This window comes from Mitosporidium daphniae (genome assembly GCF_000760515.2).
Source record: "Mitosporidium daphniae strain UGP3 chromosome Unknown contig-54, whole genome shotgun sequence".
NCBI classification, from domain to species: Eukaryota; Fungi; Microsporidia; genus Mitosporidium; species Mitosporidium daphniae.
In genome coordinates this window covers 1-17,782 of record NW_013546234.1, presented here as the reverse complement: position 1 = coordinate 17,782, position 17,782 = coordinate 1, and the positions used below count along the sequence as shown (strand labels likewise).

At 46.4% G+C, this 17,782-nt stretch overlaps 10 protein-coding genes across 10 annotated transcripts; 4 read left to right on the top strand and 6 right to left on the bottom strand.

The window, feature by feature from the left end:
• Window positions 1-80: 80 nt before the first annotated feature.
• On the bottom strand, window positions 81-1,955 carry DI09_54p100 (uncharacterized protein; the record flags this gene model as incomplete). The annotated part of the gene is made up of 1 exon (XM_013381791.1): window positions 81-1,955. One exon carries the CDS (start codon window positions 1,953-1,955, stop codon window positions 81-83), a length of 1,875 nt encoding a protein of 624 aa, XP_013237245.1.
• A 668-nt stretch (window positions 1,956-2,623) lies between these two features.
• Window positions 2,624-3,093, bottom strand: DI09_54p90 (uncharacterized protein; the record flags this gene model as incomplete). The annotated part of the gene is made up of 3 exons (XM_013381808.1): window positions 2,624-2,721; window positions 2,817-2,919; window positions 2,944-3,093. 3 exons carry the CDS (start codon window positions 3,091-3,093, stop codon window positions 2,624-2,626), a joined length of 351 nt encoding a protein of 116 aa, XP_013237262.1.
• A 104-nt stretch (window positions 3,094-3,197) lies between these two features.
• DI09_54p80 (subunit beta of ATP synthase) lies at window positions 3,198-4,780 on the top strand (the record flags this gene model as incomplete). The annotated part of the gene is made up of 3 exons (XM_013381807.1): window positions 3,198-3,436; window positions 3,463-4,612; window positions 4,640-4,780. 3 exons carry the CDS (start codon window positions 3,198-3,200, stop codon window positions 4,778-4,780), a joined length of 1,530 nt encoding a protein of 509 aa, XP_013237261.1.
• Window positions 4,781-5,091: 311 nt separating this feature from the next.
• Window positions 5,092-6,798, top strand: DI09_54p70 (uncharacterized protein; the record flags this gene model as incomplete). The annotated part of the gene is made up of 1 exon (XM_013381806.1): window positions 5,092-6,798. One exon carries the CDS (start codon window positions 5,092-5,094, stop codon window positions 6,796-6,798), a length of 1,707 nt encoding a protein of 568 aa, XP_013237260.1.
• A 188-nt stretch (window positions 6,799-6,986) lies between these two features.
• On the top strand, window positions 6,987-9,655 carry DI09_54p60 (uncharacterized protein; the record flags this gene model as incomplete). Its single annotated transcript, XM_013381805.1, has 2 exons — window positions 6,987-7,576; window positions 7,837-9,655. 2 exons carry the CDS (start codon window positions 6,987-6,989, stop codon window positions 9,653-9,655), a joined length of 2,409 nt encoding a protein of 802 aa, XP_013237259.1.
• A 186-nt stretch (window positions 9,656-9,841) lies between these two features.
• DI09_54p50 (uncharacterized protein) lies at window positions 9,842-11,236 on the bottom strand (the record flags this gene model as incomplete). Its single annotated transcript, XM_013381804.1, has 1 exon — window positions 9,842-11,236. The coding sequence occupies one exon, from the start codon at window positions 11,234-11,236 to the stop codon at window positions 9,842-9,844; it is 1,395 nt and encodes a 464-aa protein (XP_013237258.1).
• Window positions 11,237-11,533: 297 nt separating this feature from the next.
• DI09_54p40 (subunit 5 of exocyst complex) lies at window positions 11,534-11,788 on the bottom strand (the record flags this gene model as incomplete). The annotated part of the gene is made up of 1 exon (XM_013381803.1): window positions 11,534-11,788. One exon carries the CDS (start codon window positions 11,786-11,788, stop codon window positions 11,534-11,536), a length of 255 nt encoding a protein of 84 aa, XP_013237257.1.
• A 1,713-nt stretch (window positions 11,789-13,501) lies between these two features.
• On the bottom strand, window positions 13,502-13,948 carry DI09_54p30 (uncharacterized protein; the record flags this gene model as incomplete). Its single annotated transcript, XM_013381802.1, has 1 exon — window positions 13,502-13,948. The coding sequence occupies one exon, from the start codon at window positions 13,946-13,948 to the stop codon at window positions 13,502-13,504; it is 447 nt and encodes a 148-aa protein (XP_013237256.1).
• A 275-nt stretch (window positions 13,949-14,223) lies between these two features.
• On the top strand, window positions 14,224-14,826 carry DI09_54p20 (putative ring-box protein 1; the record flags this gene model as incomplete). The annotated part of the gene is made up of 2 exons (XM_013381801.1): window positions 14,224-14,287; window positions 14,432-14,826. 2 exons carry the CDS (start codon window positions 14,224-14,226, stop codon window positions 14,824-14,826), a joined length of 459 nt encoding a protein of 152 aa, XP_013237255.1.
• A 78-nt stretch (window positions 14,827-14,904) lies between these two features.
• On the bottom strand, window positions 14,905-15,573 carry DI09_54p10 (uncharacterized protein; the record flags this gene model as incomplete). Its single annotated transcript, XM_013381800.1, has 2 exons — window positions 14,905-15,279; window positions 15,415-15,573. The coding sequence occupies 2 exons, from the start codon at window positions 15,571-15,573 to the stop codon at window positions 14,905-14,907; spliced, it is 534 nt and encodes a 177-aa protein (XP_013237254.1).
• Window positions 15,574-17,782: the final 2,209 nt, after the last annotated feature.

Genomic DNA, 17,782 nt, shown 5'->3' with positions numbered 1-17,782 from the left:
AGGGAGCCTTGAGATATAGGCAGGCAGCATCGGGACCCCTGCGATGGGTCGGGAAACATTCCAGGCTTTCCGTAATAACTCTAAGCATCGGGCAGCTGCGGTTCTTCATACAACTCCGAAATGTGTCTGTTGAGCAGCGTCATCATGCGGCGGAAAACAACCCATGAGCCCCCGCATATCCGCCGGCACTCCAAGCCAAACAGAGAGGGGGGCGGAGCCCCTCGCTCGCGATGGCCAAAACATATCTCCACCACCTCCACAGTGAGCGCGAGCAATGGAAACTCGCCATGGCCTGTCTGTCGGTTTTCGCACCACAGTTTGAACGGGTTTCGGGGATCGCGAGCAGAGAAAATCATTCCCATTTTATTGAGGAAGGATGTGACTGCGAAAGAGATCTCTGGAACCTTGAGTGAATGGAGGGTGATGATGGAGGAGGAGTTTCCTTCCATCACTTTTCGGGGGTTATGCAGTACATCAGCAGCGACAGATGACGGCTCCGGGACGGGCATATATACAGGTAGCCCAGGCATAGAAGAACGTCTCTCGCGCGTTGACGAAGAGGCTTCCACAAGCGGTTTGAATATCGATTCCGTCGGGGTTTGTCTGCTCGGTGAAGAGGTAAAAAACGAAGATACGCGTGTCAGCAACCTCCGCACGGGGCTGACAGACCGGTCTCTGGTCCCCGCCGAAAATGAGCTCTCCAATGAATAGCGTCGATTATGAATCATAGGCGGTGACGAAGGCATCGAAATTAATTGATGTGCTTTTTTTGGCGACGAGTGTGTCTTTGAAGATGACAAGAGTATTTTAGGAGTGTCACGCTCCATTAAAAGATAGTATTCGGCCTTGAGTGGGTGCGGTTCTTTCTGTATAAGTATCCGCCGGATATTCTCTTCATCATAGCCAGATTGGCAAAGATAGGAGACAATTTCTGTGTTCAGATTTTTTTCGGAGATTGGCTCGCGATATGGAATGAAAGAGTAGGGAAGATCTATGTCTACGGAACGAACCCAAGGATGGGCGAGAATTTCTGCCAGTGTTGCCCTGTTGCTCGAACCAGACACCAAGATTCTGCGGAGCAAATCTGCAGAACTAGAACAGAGACTTGCCTCGGTGGCGGAAACTACCAGTGGAAAAGAGGGTGTTTCTCTCAACGAATGTGGGGAAGAGTCATGAGTGGGAAGCTTTCCGGTCAGCATTACAAAGAGAATAACCCCAAGACTCCATATGTCTACTTCTGGGCCACAATAGGGCGTGCCAGAGAGCATCTCCGGAGCCGCATAGTGTGGCGATCCACAAAAGGTCGACAGAAGCGGGATATGGCCAAAAACAGCCCCAAACCCAAAATCGGCCACTTTAACGGAGAGGTCACGCCCAAGAAGAATGTTTTCCGGCTTCAAGTCCCGGTGGATAATGCAGTTGGCGTGACAATAAGCGACGGCAGAGAGCAGCTGCCTGAACACAACAAGTGCCTCCATGTTTGTCAGGTGACCACGTGCAGAAATAAACTCAAAGAGTTCGCCATGCGGGACATATTCAAGCACCATCAGGATTGATTCGGGTGTCTCAATGACGCCCTTCAGCTGGATGATGTGTGGGTGCTCGAGCAGCGTTAGGATGCGCACTTCTCTTCGCACGCGGTTTAGCTGCCTGTGCGTGCAAAGAAAGCTTTTGTTGATGTATTTGATGGCAACAAATGCATCTGTTGCGGTGTTCTGACAGAGCTCTACACGCCCATAAGAGCCCCTGCCCAACGAGCGGATGTAGCGAAATCCCGGTGGTGTGACATTCCCTGATGTCGTATTTACCACGGCAGAGGTAGAGTCCGATTTGTTTACAGCAGCGGTACATAGAATGGGCCTTTCGTGATAAGGAGAGACTTTTGACTTGTGATTGGCGGAAGGATTGTAATTTTTTTTCAAGTTTTCGCAGCTGGCCAAAACCGACGACGTCATTTATGGTTGGTGGGATTACTAACAAAATATGGGATCTACTGCGATGAGTATTTGAATTCGCGCGAATCCCAGACACTTTATTCAATGCTAGTGATCGGCGTCTTGATTACAACTGATTCCGATGATTTTTTTGATAAGATCCAAAGTGATCTATTTCCCATCAATTGTTGAAAGTTTAATGATTCGCATTTTGCGATCCGTGCCGTGAGACGTAAATGGCCTGTGATTGGCCGATTTCAAGCGATTTTACTTAATTTTAACCAGTAAGCGGCTTTACTGATCATCAACATCAGCATGTGCACATCGATTAATTCGATGTCTAGTACACATTGCAGATGACATTGAAGGCAATGCATAATAGGTGAAGCTAATGGACGAATTTTCACACGAAAAAGGTGATTTGCACTTGAAATTTCACCGTTTAAATTTCAAGTGGTGAGTGAACCCTCGCCTGCCTTCCCCCGCTTTTTACCAAATACATGCATCGGCATCATGCATCTTATGCTCGCTATTTTTAGCACCGCTTTATTTTGAGGAGAGCGCTGCAGAGAGCTTCGTGAGAAGATCAAGTGCAATGGCGGCAGTGGTCTTGTCAATTTCAGTTGACACCTGGGCAAGATGGATACTTGTCCTTTCCTTGAGCTGTTCGACAACCTAAAATCAGCCGATCAAGGTACCTCTGGCACGAACGCTGACAGCGGCCATACCTCAGATGCAGAGATAACGAGCGATGAGTCCGGATTCATGACGGCAAACCCACCGCTGGCTATTTTTTAGAAATCAGAGAACAGATACCGAAGAACTTGGTGGCCGAGATTGGGGTTGGGCTCACAGACGAGCTGGTCTGCGATTTCTGGTCACCTTCGATGGGGAAAATTTCAATCAGGCCGGGTGCCAGTTGCTGGATGGTAGGCACGTGTGCTGCCAAGATACCCATGGCGCCCGTGGTGGACTCTATGTTGGCCTTTGGTTGACGGTGCTACAGTACCTGTTTGATGGGTGTCGCCTTGAAATACGTGTTGTGCGGCGATGTTAATGTCAATCGGAGGACGCTTTCTGCTGTGCTGGACGTTGTTGTGGCGAAGCACAGCCGGCCTACGGATCGACACGGGCGAACATATCTACAGAGTTTGTTCATTGGCCGGATATCCCAAATTAAAATTTAAAGGTTGCGAATTGCTTGTGCAACAATTCCATCATCAATCGCTGACGATTTTATTTTTGTAAACCCGTATCAATTCCATGATCATGCGATCTTTTTTCCTCTCATCCTCTTGCACGGCCAAGCGGCTTTTCTCGGCTATGCCAGCAGGGGCTGTGGCTCGGGATGCGGCCGTAGCCTCAAGAGGGCAGATTAAAAGCATCATTGGTGCCATTGTGGATGTGCAATTCGATTCGTCTTCGCTTCCGAGTATCCTAAATGCGTTGGAGGTGGAGGGCCATTCCACAAGACTTGTGCTCGAAGTTGCCCAACATCTTGGGTAAGCTGATGGATCTTATTTGATAGCGAAAATACGGTCAGAACCATTGCCATGGATGGTACAGAGGGCTTGATGAGAGGCCAGGGTGTCGTTGACACTGGCACGCCGATTCGGGTTCCTGTTGGCCCTGAAACGCTTGGGCGCATTATGAATGCGATTGGAGAGCCTGTTGATGAACGCGGTCCAATTTTAACGAAAACAACGGCGCCCATCCACGCTCTGCCCCCAGAGTTTGTCGACCAATCGACAACACCAGAGGTGCTCGAAACCGGCATCAAAGTGGTGGATCTTTTGGCACCATATGCGAGAGGTGGCAAAATCGGACTATTTGGAGGCGCCGGTGTGGGAAAGACCGTCTTCATTCAGGAGCTAATCAATAATGTAGCGAAAGGCCACGGAGGCTTTTCCGTTTTCGCAGGAGTGGGCGAGCGAACAAGAGAAGGAAATGACCTCTATCATGAGATGATTGCCACGGGAGTGATAAAGTTGGGCGATAAGGCGAACGAGTCCAAAGCTGCGCTGGTTTTTGGGCAGATGAACGAGCCCCCTGGCGCGCGCGCCCGTGTGGCGCTGACGGGACTGACGGTTGCCGAGTACTTTCGAGACACAGAAGGACAAGATGTGCTTTTGTTTGTCGACAACATCTTCAGGTTTACGCAGGCAGGTTCTGAAGTCTCCGCACTTCTTGGACGCATCCCATCTGCCGTAGGATACCAGCCGACACTTGCTACCGACATGGGAGCCATGCAGGAGCGAATCACAACCACAAAGAAGGGATCCATCACTTCCGTGCAAGCCATCTATGTGCCCGCTGACGATTTGACAGATCCTGCCCCGGCAACTACCTTTGCCCATCTTGATGCCACAACGGTGCTGTCCCGTGCTATCTCTGAACTGGCCATTTATCCTGCCGTTGATCCCTTGGATTCGAATTCGAGGATGTTGGACCCGAGAATCGTGGGCGAAGAGCACTACAATGTGGCAACCAATGTGCAGAAGCTCCTTCAAAACTACAAATCGTTGCAGGACATCATCGCCATTTTGGGGATGGACGAGCTTTCTGAGGAAGACAAGCTGACCGTTGAGCGCGCCAGAAAAATTCAAAAGTTTCTTTCGCAGCCCTTTGCAACGGCACAGGTATTTACGGGATTCGAGGGTCGCTATGTCAAGCTTGCGGTAAGTTTATTTGGCTCCAACCGCTAGGATACAATTAGATCGTTCAAGGAAATCCTTGAGGGCAAGCATGACCATCTGCCAGAGGCTGCCTTCTACATGGTCGGAAACATAGACGATGCCACCAAAAAGGCAAACGATCTTGCCAAAGAGATGGCGGCCTCCAAGTAGCAGCATTATGCATGGCTGCTGCTAATAAATAAACTGAAATGCTTTTGGAACTCGCGTGATCGGGTATGGATGTAGCCCACCGCTGGCAGCAAGCATGTAAATAACCTAACCCCGTTTTAGAGTGTCAGCCTCGCGCATGCCGCGCCACGCTGAGACCTAGCGTGGCCACGCACGGGGCACGTCCATCGGCATGTCAATGGCGAATTTCTTCAATGCAACTGCATTGTGGCCTGAATTTTAATTAAAATAAATAAAATTAGCAAAAAAATTTTGCACAACAGGCAGGGTCCCTTGTAGAGCAAGAAGAGCCCATGATTTACAGTAACACTAAAACCAATCACCACATCGCAAATAATGTCCCCCACATCAGCGACGAGCATATCTTTTCCCGTGCAATAGTCATACCCAACCATTCAAATCATGTTCAAATTGCCTCTGATGATGGCCATAGCGGCTGGATCGATCCCTCCTACCATCGCTATGCAACGGCAGCGCATTTGCCCCATCAGATGGCTCCTCAGGTTTCACCGCAAATTCCATCGGCAGCACTTGGTTCTCATTTGCCGCAAACGAGCCTCACCCCACATGCTGGCTCTTCCGAAGCCATGGCAAAGGGAGCTGCACAAACCACAGAAGATGCTCATCTTTCTGCTTTGGCTCTGACGCGATTGCTGCAAGGCTCTGCAGAGGAAGTGTTGGCTTTTCTTTCTTCCGAGCAACTTATCGAACTTGGTCGGAACGTGCGCAAACTCAAGCGGCTTGCATCGACAGATGCCATCTCCAAGAAGCGTCTTCTGGACCGCCACGTGATTCCACACTCCAGTCGACTGCAGGAGGCCGGGGGAAATGCCCTTATCGAGACCCCGGATAAGCTTTCAATGATGATCAATGTGGCCACAGGGGGAGAGTATGCCTCGTGTGCAGGGCCGTCTCTTTTGAGATTTGTTTACTCCTCCAGAGGTGCCTTGCAGGAATATTGCATCAAGGCGGACATTGATTCGATTGCCTCCGACTCGCTGCCCGAATCGTTCAAGCTAAAAAATTGCGTCTACCGACGGGCCATGGGAGACCGGTCGCAATATAAGGGCAACCGATACGAATATGAGACCTCTGTCAACGACATTGCATGGAGGCTGACATGGATTAACCTTGACACGTTAGCGGGAAAGCGGGGGCTCATTCAGCGGGCAGTGGACTCGTATCGGAACCGATTTAATGTTTCCCGCTCCAGAAGGGTATTGCGTCAAGAGAAGCTCCTTAATGGCACGCTGCGGCGGCGTGCAGATTCGGCGCCATATGTGATTGCAAATAGGGCAATGCATTACGAACACCAATCCCACATTCAATATTCTCACGCACATGATCCTGCTCTGGCATGTGCGCCGCAATATGCTGCGCCCCATTCTCCACATGCTAGCTATGCTAACCCCTCGCCATCATGTCTATTTTCAGATAGCCCAATGCAATCCCCATGCCCAGAAGACCCTGCTCCGTGGGCGAAAGCAGCCCAGCCGAGCAGTGGTGAATTTGACGAGAATTTTTCTGATGCTTCGATCCCTGCAATTTTTCTTTCCACCATTTCTTTCTACGATGCAAGAGGAATGACGGCCACGCTTAAAGTTCGGCTCGACGTGGATAGCATTGCGAACGATGGCCATAAAGATGAAGGCGAAAAAAAGAGCCTTGATGGCGAAACCGAATCTGTGCGCTACAACGCCATCATCGATTGCGTAGATGGCATTGAGGAGACAAACAAACAGTCAACGCTTTCGCTAAAAGACGAGCTTGGCTACTTGCTTGCAAGGCTCAATCATCCCATCCTTGCGTCCAATGCGTCGGCCCTGAGGGGCGCTGTTGATGCCTTCAAATACAAGGTGCTCACAAGCGACCCGCTTCTATTTCCATCCGAAATCGCGAGCCGTGTTTCGCACTTGAAGGAGAGGTTTGGATCGCTGCTTGCACCAGTACCGTCGAAAACGCAGCATTTGTATGCCACCGGCGACAGAAGCAGTGCTTAGCCCGTAAACATGCCAATCTTTGAAAGCATATTGTACATACCGATTGCAGAATTTAATAAACTTTAAGGGCAGTTCGTATTTAACATTGGAAAGATAAACATCTCAGTTTGTTGATAAGCCAATTAAAAGCCTGCACTCGCTTACATGTCTGCAATCAGTCAGTCAGTCAAATGTTGGCCAAACAAACAATGGACCTGCAGCAATTTTCAATAGCACGGGTTCAAATTGATCAGTGCCAGATTTTGATTTGGCAACCATCCACTGTTTATATCACACACATCAATGGCATTTACTGTCTTCTTGTAGCGATACTTTGTATGAGAATCCTGCCATTGTTTGTTGTGTGTTTTGCCCTATTTGGCGTGCTTCTAGCTAGCGTGGCCATTGTGACCTCCGAAGACGAGCTCAACGATTTTATCCTTTCCAGGCCGATTGCACTTGTGTTGGTGCAAACCAAGAGTGACAGCCCAAAAAATGTTTTTCACCCGGCCAGAAACTTTTTCCTGTCAGACGAGTGGACAAAATACATTGAGGCCATTGAGACCCAGGACTTTTATACCGCTGCCGCGATCTTTGCACGTTTGAAGGAAACAGAGCTCAAAGAAAGCCTTGGGGGGCTGATGGACAAGCTCTTGGAAGTCCTGATTTCCAACTATCGGTTTATCAATTTGGTCAAAGAGATTGCCCTCGTAAATTGCGACGAGTTTGAGGAAATGTGCGAAAATCGAATCGAGTGGGCCCACGATCCAACCGACGAAACAGGCATCATCTTGCAATTGTAAGCCCGACATTATGCTCTAATGTGCTGTAGTTACCAAAGCAGTTTTCTTATATTTACTTCGCGTCTCGATCAATTCATAGAGATGTCCCTTTGATGGCCAGCAAATGCGACCCCTTGGAGGCATCTTTAGACGCATTTTCGATGCACGTAAAATTGCATTTTGAATAAACCTAAAATTGCATTTTAATGCCGCTGTTTTGCATGTCATCTTCGATGTTGCATTGGCCGATTTGCCGCAGCGCATGATGTGTTGGTAGGGTTGGGGCCGCAAAGCATGATGTGTTGGTAGGGTTGGGGCCGCAAAGCATGCTTCATTTATGTATGGATGAATGCGAGCCCTTTTACGTGTTTGCCACTCGCAAGGCGAATCGTCTTGAAACGCTGGGATCACGTGTGCTTGGCTCCATTTCGGCCGCAATCGATGGTGCCCGTGAGGAGGACATTTGTCCGGACACCATCGATTCGCTGATTTCCACCATTTCGTGCACGGACACAATGTCAGTGCTACATAGACCCGGTGCCAATGTTTTCGCTTGCCGCGCATCTGGGATCGAGAGCTTTTTGTCTCGCTATCACGTGCCGTATTGTCCAAGGCCGTTTGACATTGAAAAGATGGTCCCTCGCTTTTATGGCAACTTCAATGCTAAATCATCGTCCTTCCAGATGGAGCCATCCCGTTCTCCCCCAAAAGACCTTCCTCGCCGGCTTAGACCGACGCCATACAACGATAGAATGGAGGGAAATGCCCTCAACGGCAGTGAAACATTTTCGTTGCAGCCAAAAACTGCTGTCCGGCACTCTTTTGACGGCCTTTTCCGGCACATGCAACTATTTAAAGCGCCCTCGCTTTGCAGCCCTTCCTTGGAAGCCGAACGGTGTCAACAAAAAGGCGGTGTATCTCGGACCAACCCCTTCGAGCTTTGTTCAGCCCCAAAATGGCAGGAAATATCACCAAGGGAGAAATCTGCATGCAATCTATGTACGGTGCAAACTTTCCCGGCCGCAGACTTGCACATAAAGAGCCAACGCGTGGAGGCAAAGAATTGCCTTCGAAAACTACGAATTGCCCTATTCGGCCGTGCTTCATGGAAACCCCGTGTGGCATTTGATCCGTGTTTTAGGGTTACCATCAATAGGGAGCTTCTTGACTTCAAGCGTCAAGTTCAATTTCCTCTCAAAGCCCGTGGGCGCAGCGGACCAGATTTTTGCTCGCTAATTAAATTCTTCCAGTATGGCCAACTGGTCGGTAACCATTTGGACCACAAAACTAGCAGCGATTTGCAACTAAATGTGGAGCAGAAAAGCAACGGGCCATCATGTTCGGATTTACTGGTCTCATCGATCGAAGATGTTGTGTCCATACAGCAGGGGGTTGTGCCCCACCACGGTTGCCCTTCACTAACGATACCCGAGGGGCTTAGCACTCGCACTTTTGAAGGAGCCGAGATCTTTGAACCGCCAAAACGAAGGCGCATTGGTGGGCAGAACAAAATGGCGTTGAAAACGACCAGGATCATATGCAACCTGGTGTGTGGCCAGAACATCTTTCTGCCTCTGCTTTACTCGTTCATGAAGGGCCATCCGCAATTTGTAATTCTATTCTATTCAGAGCTCTTTCCAACGGGATTTCCAGCACAAGTTGCCTTGCTGCAAGCTTCGCCTCGAGACTTTATTCTGCTCTTGGAAGCCACCGAATTGAAACTACCGCCCGCAAAGGGGTTCTCTTTTCTTTCCGAAGACCATACCGTTCATATTGTGCTAGTTTTCAGAGAAAAAACCGTGGATCCTTTTTTTTATATTCAGTACATTGACTTTATTGAATTCCAACTTTCCCACGTCCTGACGAAATATTACATGTCGTTTTGCAGCCGTGAAACTGCAGGGCTTGTTCTATTGAAAATACTGGAACACGTGCACGTAGCGGCAAAAAAAAGCACAATTCCAGCCGTCACCAACAGCATCCAGATAACAGTGGCAGGCAAAATTGTACCTGCAAAGGTGGGCAGCATAAACCGGACCGAAACCCGTCCCAAGATAGCGACGACAACGACAACGACACCTTTCAAGACACATTGAGAAACTTTGAAGAAAACGAACTGGTGCATGTAGCGGCTTTCTTAACTCAACAATAGATGGCACTTTTGATTTCCAGGCTTACAAACTTTTGCTTTTGCTGTAACGATCCGTTTTCTTTGGCGCTGCTGTGCTGCCAAGTTGCCCAAAAGAAGAAATCATTAATTGGGCTTTTAAAATAGCGCATGTTTATTTCTTAAGGAAAAGGCTGATTATTCCGACAAAGAACGGCCCAAGAGCCAGACCAACAGTAAGAAAGAAGGGCATGATGGCCCCCATCTTTTCGCGAAGATATTCGGGAACGGTTCGAGGCGCATTCATGAATAGAAGAGAGCAAATGTACCCGTTTGTCAGCCCAAACAGCAGTGCAAGCGAAAAGTAGATAACATCTGAAGAGAATATTCTCAGGGCTGCGTTAAAGTCCGGGTGATCTCTAAAATTGCATAACATGAAAAGTGGAATAAACACCACTCTTAAAAGAGAAGAGGAAAGAATAAACACGTGCGATTTGGTGTAGAAAAGCCCAAATGCTGGCATGGATTTTCCGATGTAATCTCCGACGTCAAAAAGCAGGTATCCGGTAGATATGAATAGCTTCCTGAAAAAGAACGAGTCCGACTTTGAGGACGAGGTGATGTTGCTAAAAATAAACGGAAACGCCGAAAGCGTAATGAAAAGCACAAAAAATACAGCAGGCGGATACAGCGCCGAGGGCATCTTTGTGAAAATGGAAAAAATTCCGCCCTGCTGAGGCGGCTGAATAGATTCATCCGACAAATCGAGGTCCGCTCCCGGTGCCGCAGACATGGTGGAATGGAACTTGAAAAACTCGAGACGCTGTACATACATGAACGATATGTATCCAAGTACGATGAAAAAAAGCGAAAGTCCAAAGTAAAGAGCCGCGTTGATCGCAATTTCATGTGGAGACTTGATGCTGTCGCCAGCAAGAATGTTTGCAGCCATCAAAATTACAGAAGACACCATTCCGGCAAGCCCTTGGCCGGCCATAATGCCCTGCACATAGCTGCTTGGAAATCCGGACGCCATTCCAAAAAGAGAACTTTGAAGCACACCGCCAAAGAACCCACAAAGGCCGGCACAGACAAGCGTGATGTAGAAATACGTTGTGTCCGGAATCCATTCGCAAGGAGGCAATACAGTCATTGCTAGAAACACGGCCACGTTTCCTAAAAAAGACAACGAAACACGTAGGCTATTGGAGCCCTTGAGTCTTTCTGGAAGCAACATCAAAAAAACCATTGCAAGCAAATTTGTGGCCATATAAACTCTGGCAATCCAGTTGCTAAAGGTGGTGGCAAAAATGGTTGATGCAAAACGCTCCTCGAAAAAAGAGTTCTTAATAAAAATATGCCACGAAAAAAGGGATGAAAACCCGACGAAAAAAAAGATGTAATAGTTGACCTTCCATTTGTCCTTTGGTGCGGTTGTATTTTTGTATGCGCTTTTCAACTGCTCGGCAGAAGACATCGCGTCATCTTGTGGACTTTTGGCTTGACGGTAAATGTCCTGGCCAGCTTTGGCAGGTGCATCATGCAACATCAGTAAAGTAAAATTAGTCATACCTCGCTCCAGCTATTGGACCATCCAAATTAATTTTATTAAAAGGGCAAATTTTATAAAATCGGCCAATTAAAAGCTACAAGTGATGCAATTTTACTTGGAACCCCCCCCTAATAAACTCGAAAAAGCAATTTCGTGTTCACGATGTTTATAATGGAATATTTTGCTGAAATGTATTGTGCGCACCACTATTGGTCGCTAAGCGAGACCCATGCCATGTCAGACTAGATGCGGATATTTGGCCATCTAAAAGATCCGTTTATTTGGACGCATCGGAGCCGCAATTTGCTATTCAAGTCAGCGGAAAAGCATCTTTAGGCCGGCTTTCTTGAAATCGGCCCTGCTCCCCGCATACGCCTTCAAAGATTCCCTGCTGATATTTGAAAATGGCTCGCCTCGTAGCAGATCTGCAAGCGCCTCGGCATTGACCACATACAGCTGTCCAAGAGATCTAAAAGAATCCAAAGACTCTCCACATGAGCGAAAGGCCTCAATTGCCGTTGCATATTCGTTTAAATCCCTAATGTTATGCCTGGTTCCTGTTTTTACCATATCAATAGGATAGCCCCATTTTGGCTGACTTTAACAGCCATCAAGTGGAGTGCCAGCATTCTATGACATAGTTGAATGCTCGAGTACCGGATTATTTTAAGAATGAATTGTCTCGATGCAAGCTGGCCGTTTACCAGCCCGACAGAGTCAAATATCAGGATCGACACCTCGCTTAGCATTTTACATATTTTTACACAAGTCGGGCTTCCCAGGTTCATTTGCGCCATGCTTGTCTCTTTTAAGTAGTCTCCAAGTGAAACTTGCCATGAAAGCTCCTGTTTGATTTGGTAGAGAAACACTAGAAAATTGCGCAAATGTGTACGTGCCTTCTAAAAGCGATGATAGCGTCGCGTTAATGAGGAGCTCTGCAGCGCCGAGAAACTTGTTTTTCTCGCCAATGAGACTTTCCAGCGCATTGGTTGGAATGTTTACCTAAACAAATCGGAAACCCCGCAAAATACGTACGGCGTGACTCTGAAAAAAGAGCTGGAACTGCAGACAGGCTCCCGAGATGCTTTTTAGCTTTTTGAACAGAAATTTCATCTGCGGCATCAAGGACTGGAAAATTTCGGATTTGGAGACCGTGCTCTCTGCATTTCCCGGCGATGGTTTTCGTGAGCTTGCGTAGATAAAATGCTTGAGCCTAACACGTGAGTCTCAATAGCCGGTTTCGCCTACCCATAAAGGATCGGAATAAGAAACGAATCGCCGAGAAAAGAAATCCACGTCATAAACAGCGTCTCAAAAATGTCCCCCAGTAGTTCAAAATTCACGACAAGATGCGACGCTCGCGAGATGGATTTTTTCAAAATTACCAGCGAGTCACTGATGACAAAGGAAATGTTCGATGACAAAAGCAGGCTATACTCGCCTCCGTCCGTGTCCGACTTTACACTTGCCAGGGGCATGTCTCGAATCCAGTATCGAGCGAGCTCTTTTTGGTCAATGAGCTCTGTTTTACACTCGCAAGTGGTCCATTGGGGCGAAGAAGAGCTCTCCTTGCCAAATAGATCGGAAAACGTGCCAGATGGTTTCTAGGATTTTTTAATTCCAAGCCACTACCTTGTGAAAGTGCATGTCGCCTAGCAAAATTCGATACAAATGCTCAAGAGACTCTTTCTCTTTGGTTATAATGGAAACGGGCTTAAAGTGCATCGAAAAAAGATCCTCCATGCATAACGAAACTCTATAAGAAATATGGGTAGAAAACTGGGGGTCATAGCCCAGATGGGAGGTGCACAGATGAAAAATCTCTTCAAGCCCGGACTGAAATGTCCGGTATGCCCCATCGACAATGTACAGAAATACGGTGTCCCCACACCCGGATGCTACCTTCAGTATGGTTTGTAAGACTGGCTCAATCTGGATGTAAAAATGGAACCATTACTTTTCTAAATACGACTCGCTCAAGAAGCTGGAAAAACACCGCAGCAATCTTGCTCTGGCTGAAAAGAGTCGAAATCACTTGCAGATGTGTCTCTAGCAGCCTTCGCTTGATGAATGCAAAAAGCTCCAAAAGAGGCGGGATTTCGAGAAACGAAACGTCGTCAAAATAGATTCTCGTAATGATCGAGGAGATTGAATCGACCAGTGAAAGGGAGCCCAGAATGGCCACCTCGTCTTTGGAAAACTCATCCAGCTCCGCGAAAATAGGGTGGTTATTGACAAAAAATTCTATAGCCTTCACTTCCCTTTTGAGGATGCATAAGGCTTCTAAGGTGACCTAAAGGCTAGTGAAAGGTACGCATCAACTTTTGCCCAGTCAAAGTTCATCGGCACATTTTGGATTGCCTCGATAAATTCGGCCATCAGGAAATTTTCAACGTGGAAACTGTACTTCTTTGCTTTGGCAACTGCACTTTTGACGTTTGACAATTCGGAGCCCTCAATGGCGACAACAATCTTTTCAAGCAAGGAAAGGCCCTTGAAGATTTTCTGTGCATCAGAAGAAAATATCAGAGGATCCAGGATACTATGAACGGGTCTGTTTTTCTGATCCGCGGCACCTCCAACATTGTCACCATCACTGGAATCGCAATGGCCATCTTGCTGGGCTTCAGCGACGCAAGTCCGAAACTCCTCAAAAACCAAAAAACACTCTTTCAGTTGGACCAACACTTCCAACTGAAGGGCAAGGGTTTGAAGCGAATCGATCTTCATCGGGAGGTGTGTAAAAGGGGCAAATTGTAATTTTATTGAAAAATTGAACGTTCGCTGGTTTCGTTGATATACCTCAGCATTAGCGCAGTGACACTGCAGTCTCTTGACAAAAATTGGCATACGCGACCTTTGCAGAATAACACTGTCATCAGCTGGCATCGAAAAAGAGAGCTAGACTCGTTTGCCTTTTTGAATAGCCCTAGGCGTCTGTTATTGAATGCGATGAATCGGCGCTTCCTTTTTCGATTGGCTGAATGCTTATTTGTCTGCTTGCCATGTCCGCATTTGCCTCTGATTTCGCGGCCAAAATTACAAAGAACGCGACCGGTCCCTCCCGCGGTATGATTGGGCAAATCCTAAAACTTGAGCGCAAATTACGATTTTGGCGATTTTAATTTTAATTGGATGGACGAGTCCCCCTCCGTTCCGATGCCTCGTTTCGAGATAAAAAAGGTATACTGGCGTTGTTTTTATCAAGACTAGTGGCATGCAGTGGCACTATGGTCGTGGGGTATATCCTTCAATTTGAAATATCTCTAGATATCGCTGTTGACAATTGCGCTATATGCAGAAATCATATTATGGATTTGTGCATTGATTGCCAATCAACGGCTACATCTTCATCTGGCATTGTCGATGAAAACATCCTTTCCCAAGGCGTACGCTTCTCCTCACAGGATACACAGGCATCTCAGATGAGCAATCCATCATCAACGCCAAGTGATGAGTGCGTTGTCGCTTGGGGCCAGTGTAGCCATGCTTTTCATAATCATTGTATATCTCGATGGCTAAAAACGAGAAAAGTTTGCCCGTTGGATAATAAGGAATGGATATATGCCCCTCAGGCTACCGTCGCTCTAAATAAAGCTGCGAATTAGAGATGAATCCAYGGAAATAGGTAAACACTGAAATAAGTACGAGGAAGCAATGGTAGATGGTTGGTATGCTCTTTTTATTTACAGCCCAACAAGTCGAGGCAACGACGTCATCCTTCTCCGGCGCAAAATGTCCGATTTGATTTGCTTAATATGAGCGAGGATTTGTCGGTCTGGAATATAAAATCTTTGCTGCCGGACTTGATCTTCCATGCATACAATAGTGGAAGACAATCGCTTGACTGCCCTAATCAGATCCTCTTTCTTCTTTTGGAAACACTGAGGAGGGGTTAAATCGGCTGTAGAAATGCTCTCTTCGAGTCCACAAAGTGCCTCCGTGATAAGATTTGTTTGGTGATTTTCAAATCCTGCCGATAGTGATCTTTTTGTGGATGACAATAATAGATGAAGCGACGCAATTTTCGATAGTCTTGCTTCTTGATCGGCAGTTATCCACTACAGACAAGTTAGTAATAAAATGCCACATACCGCATATATTTTTCTGATAAGCATATTGCTACCAAACACTGACACCAAGATCAGCAAGGAAGATCTGATCCCAGCAAACTTGAATGAAGAGGGGTTAGACACCCCCGTCAATGATTTGAGCGCAAGATTTTTGGCATTCTCAATAAATTCCTCAGAAAGTGACTTGTGCTTTTGTAAGAACACCAGTTTGGGGATAATATCCTTCATGTTATCAGAAGCAATAAATTTGGAAACCTGCTCCAGCGAAGCCGAACTAGACATTAAAAATGTTACGTTGGCATGCATGCGGTATAACTTTCGCCCAACCCTAACCCATATTTTGGTTTTCAGCTTCAATTTAAAATGTCAAACTAGCAAGTTTTTCGAATCAGCTCGCTAGTAACTCTCCCTAACCCTAGCCCCTGGCTAGAAGGTGCCGCAATAAAAATACGGTTTACTTTTACGGGCACATTTTGAGGTATCCGGGCCCCTTTGGACGCAGGGCACAACAGAATGTGGAGGCACGAAAAATAACTCTGGCCATCTGATTGCTGACGTTGCAATTTCCTTATTTTGCTGAGTTGGAGGGGGTATTTGGTAGTGGGGATATCAACTGGTTTTATTTCCTTTCACACTTCAAACTCAGCTTGTTCCAGTTTACCATATTTTGGTCCTGCAGAGTCATCTACACCAGAATATTTGATGCTCTTCCTCGATTTTAGCTTGCTTATGGCTGTCTTATCCGCTTTGACTTTAGGTCTGGAGTTGGCTTCAACTTTGGTTTTGAGTTTTATTTCGGCTTTGAAGTTCAATTTAAAACTGCGATAGATCTCTGATTTACCTCTTGATATTGCTTTCAGATAACCGTTGATATGCTGTCTGACATGGGGTTCTAATTTGGCTTTGCGTTTATTTTTGGTATCAGCTTCTTTTCCGAGATTTATATTGGCGTTGGCCTTCACGTTGACGTTGACGTTGGCGTTGGCCGTGACGTTGGCGTATGCTTCTATACTTTCGACTCTTAAATTGGCGATTGCATAGAATTCTCTATAGTCTTGTGCATGGGGCTTGGCATCGGCTCTGTCATAAGCTCAGACATAAATGTGTAGTATTTCCCTTCGTCTATAGTTTTGATATGAGCCAGAATATATACATCGCTTCTATATTTGCCTTTTAGGACAGTTAAAAGATAATGAAAGCTATGAGAAACATAAATTTTTGCGGGCTCATCGAGGTGAAAAGTTTGGCGAAAAAGAAACTAGCGATTTATAGACTGTTTTGCACCGGAAATTTTGCATCCAATCGGGTATTATTAAATGAAATAATTATTGAAATGACCAATCAAAACTGGGAAATTTAGCCATCAGGTCGTCATAGTTCGAAGAAATTGTTGCTCGTTGGTTCATCCCAAATCTTGGGATCTTTATTTTGGTATTTGTAAATATCTACGCGGTGTTACGATCTGACTGTGTCTTATGGGATATCTGTGCGAGCTATTTTTTCCGCTTGAAACGAAAAGCTCAAGATGGAGACGGCTATTGAGGTGCGAAGAACCCCCATGGATTATTGTAAAGATTTGATGAGCCTCTGCAACGAGTTTTCCTTTGAAATCTTGACGTTTTAAAATGGATTTTTCCTTGTTATGGGAAAACACCCAAGGTGTAGTTTGAATGGACTGTCTTTTGGCCTTTAAATGCCTCAATTAACCGGGAATGCAGGATGCTGTCGTCTGAGCACTACACACGTGTAAGAGAGCTCCAAACGAATGCGGATTCACCCTCTAAGTTAAAGTTTGGTCCCATTCTATATTAGTTTTCTCATGCATCAGAGCCCGATCTGCCGAGATATAAGCGACACTTATCTCGACACCAGTCTGAGCTTACACTTTTCCAATTGAAGGATGACTCACAAATGTCAGGCGATGATTTTTATAGCATCATCGAGATTTCGCAACCCTAAAGATGCTATCCTGCCTGTCAAAGTAGACCGGACCAAATTGAGTATTGCGCAAAGAGATACACTGGGCGATCAAAAAGCAGGGGATTCTCTTCTTTTGCAAGATTTCAATGGTCTCGCATAACATGGCTATTAAATTCGCGTTGAATTTCCTAATCGATCCGATTGGGTACATGCTAAAGAAGGACTATTGGATTAACAAAAATCGCAGTTAGTTCGACAGAATCAAGTGCAGCCTTTTTATTTTTGTCGACAGAGATAGCAGAATATTGTGTCAAGCTCCCTCGAAATGGCAGAGCTTTCTGTTTCTCTCAAAGTGGCGGGACAATCATCCTTTGATAATCTCTCAATCCTCATCAAATAAATTGGCCGAGGAATATCTACAACAAATTGGCCGAGGAATATCTACAACAAATTGGCCGAGGAATATCTACAACAAATTGGCTGAGGAATATCTACAACAAATTGGCTGAGGAATATCTACAACAAATTGGCCGAGGAATATCTACAACAAATTGGCCGAGGAATATCTACA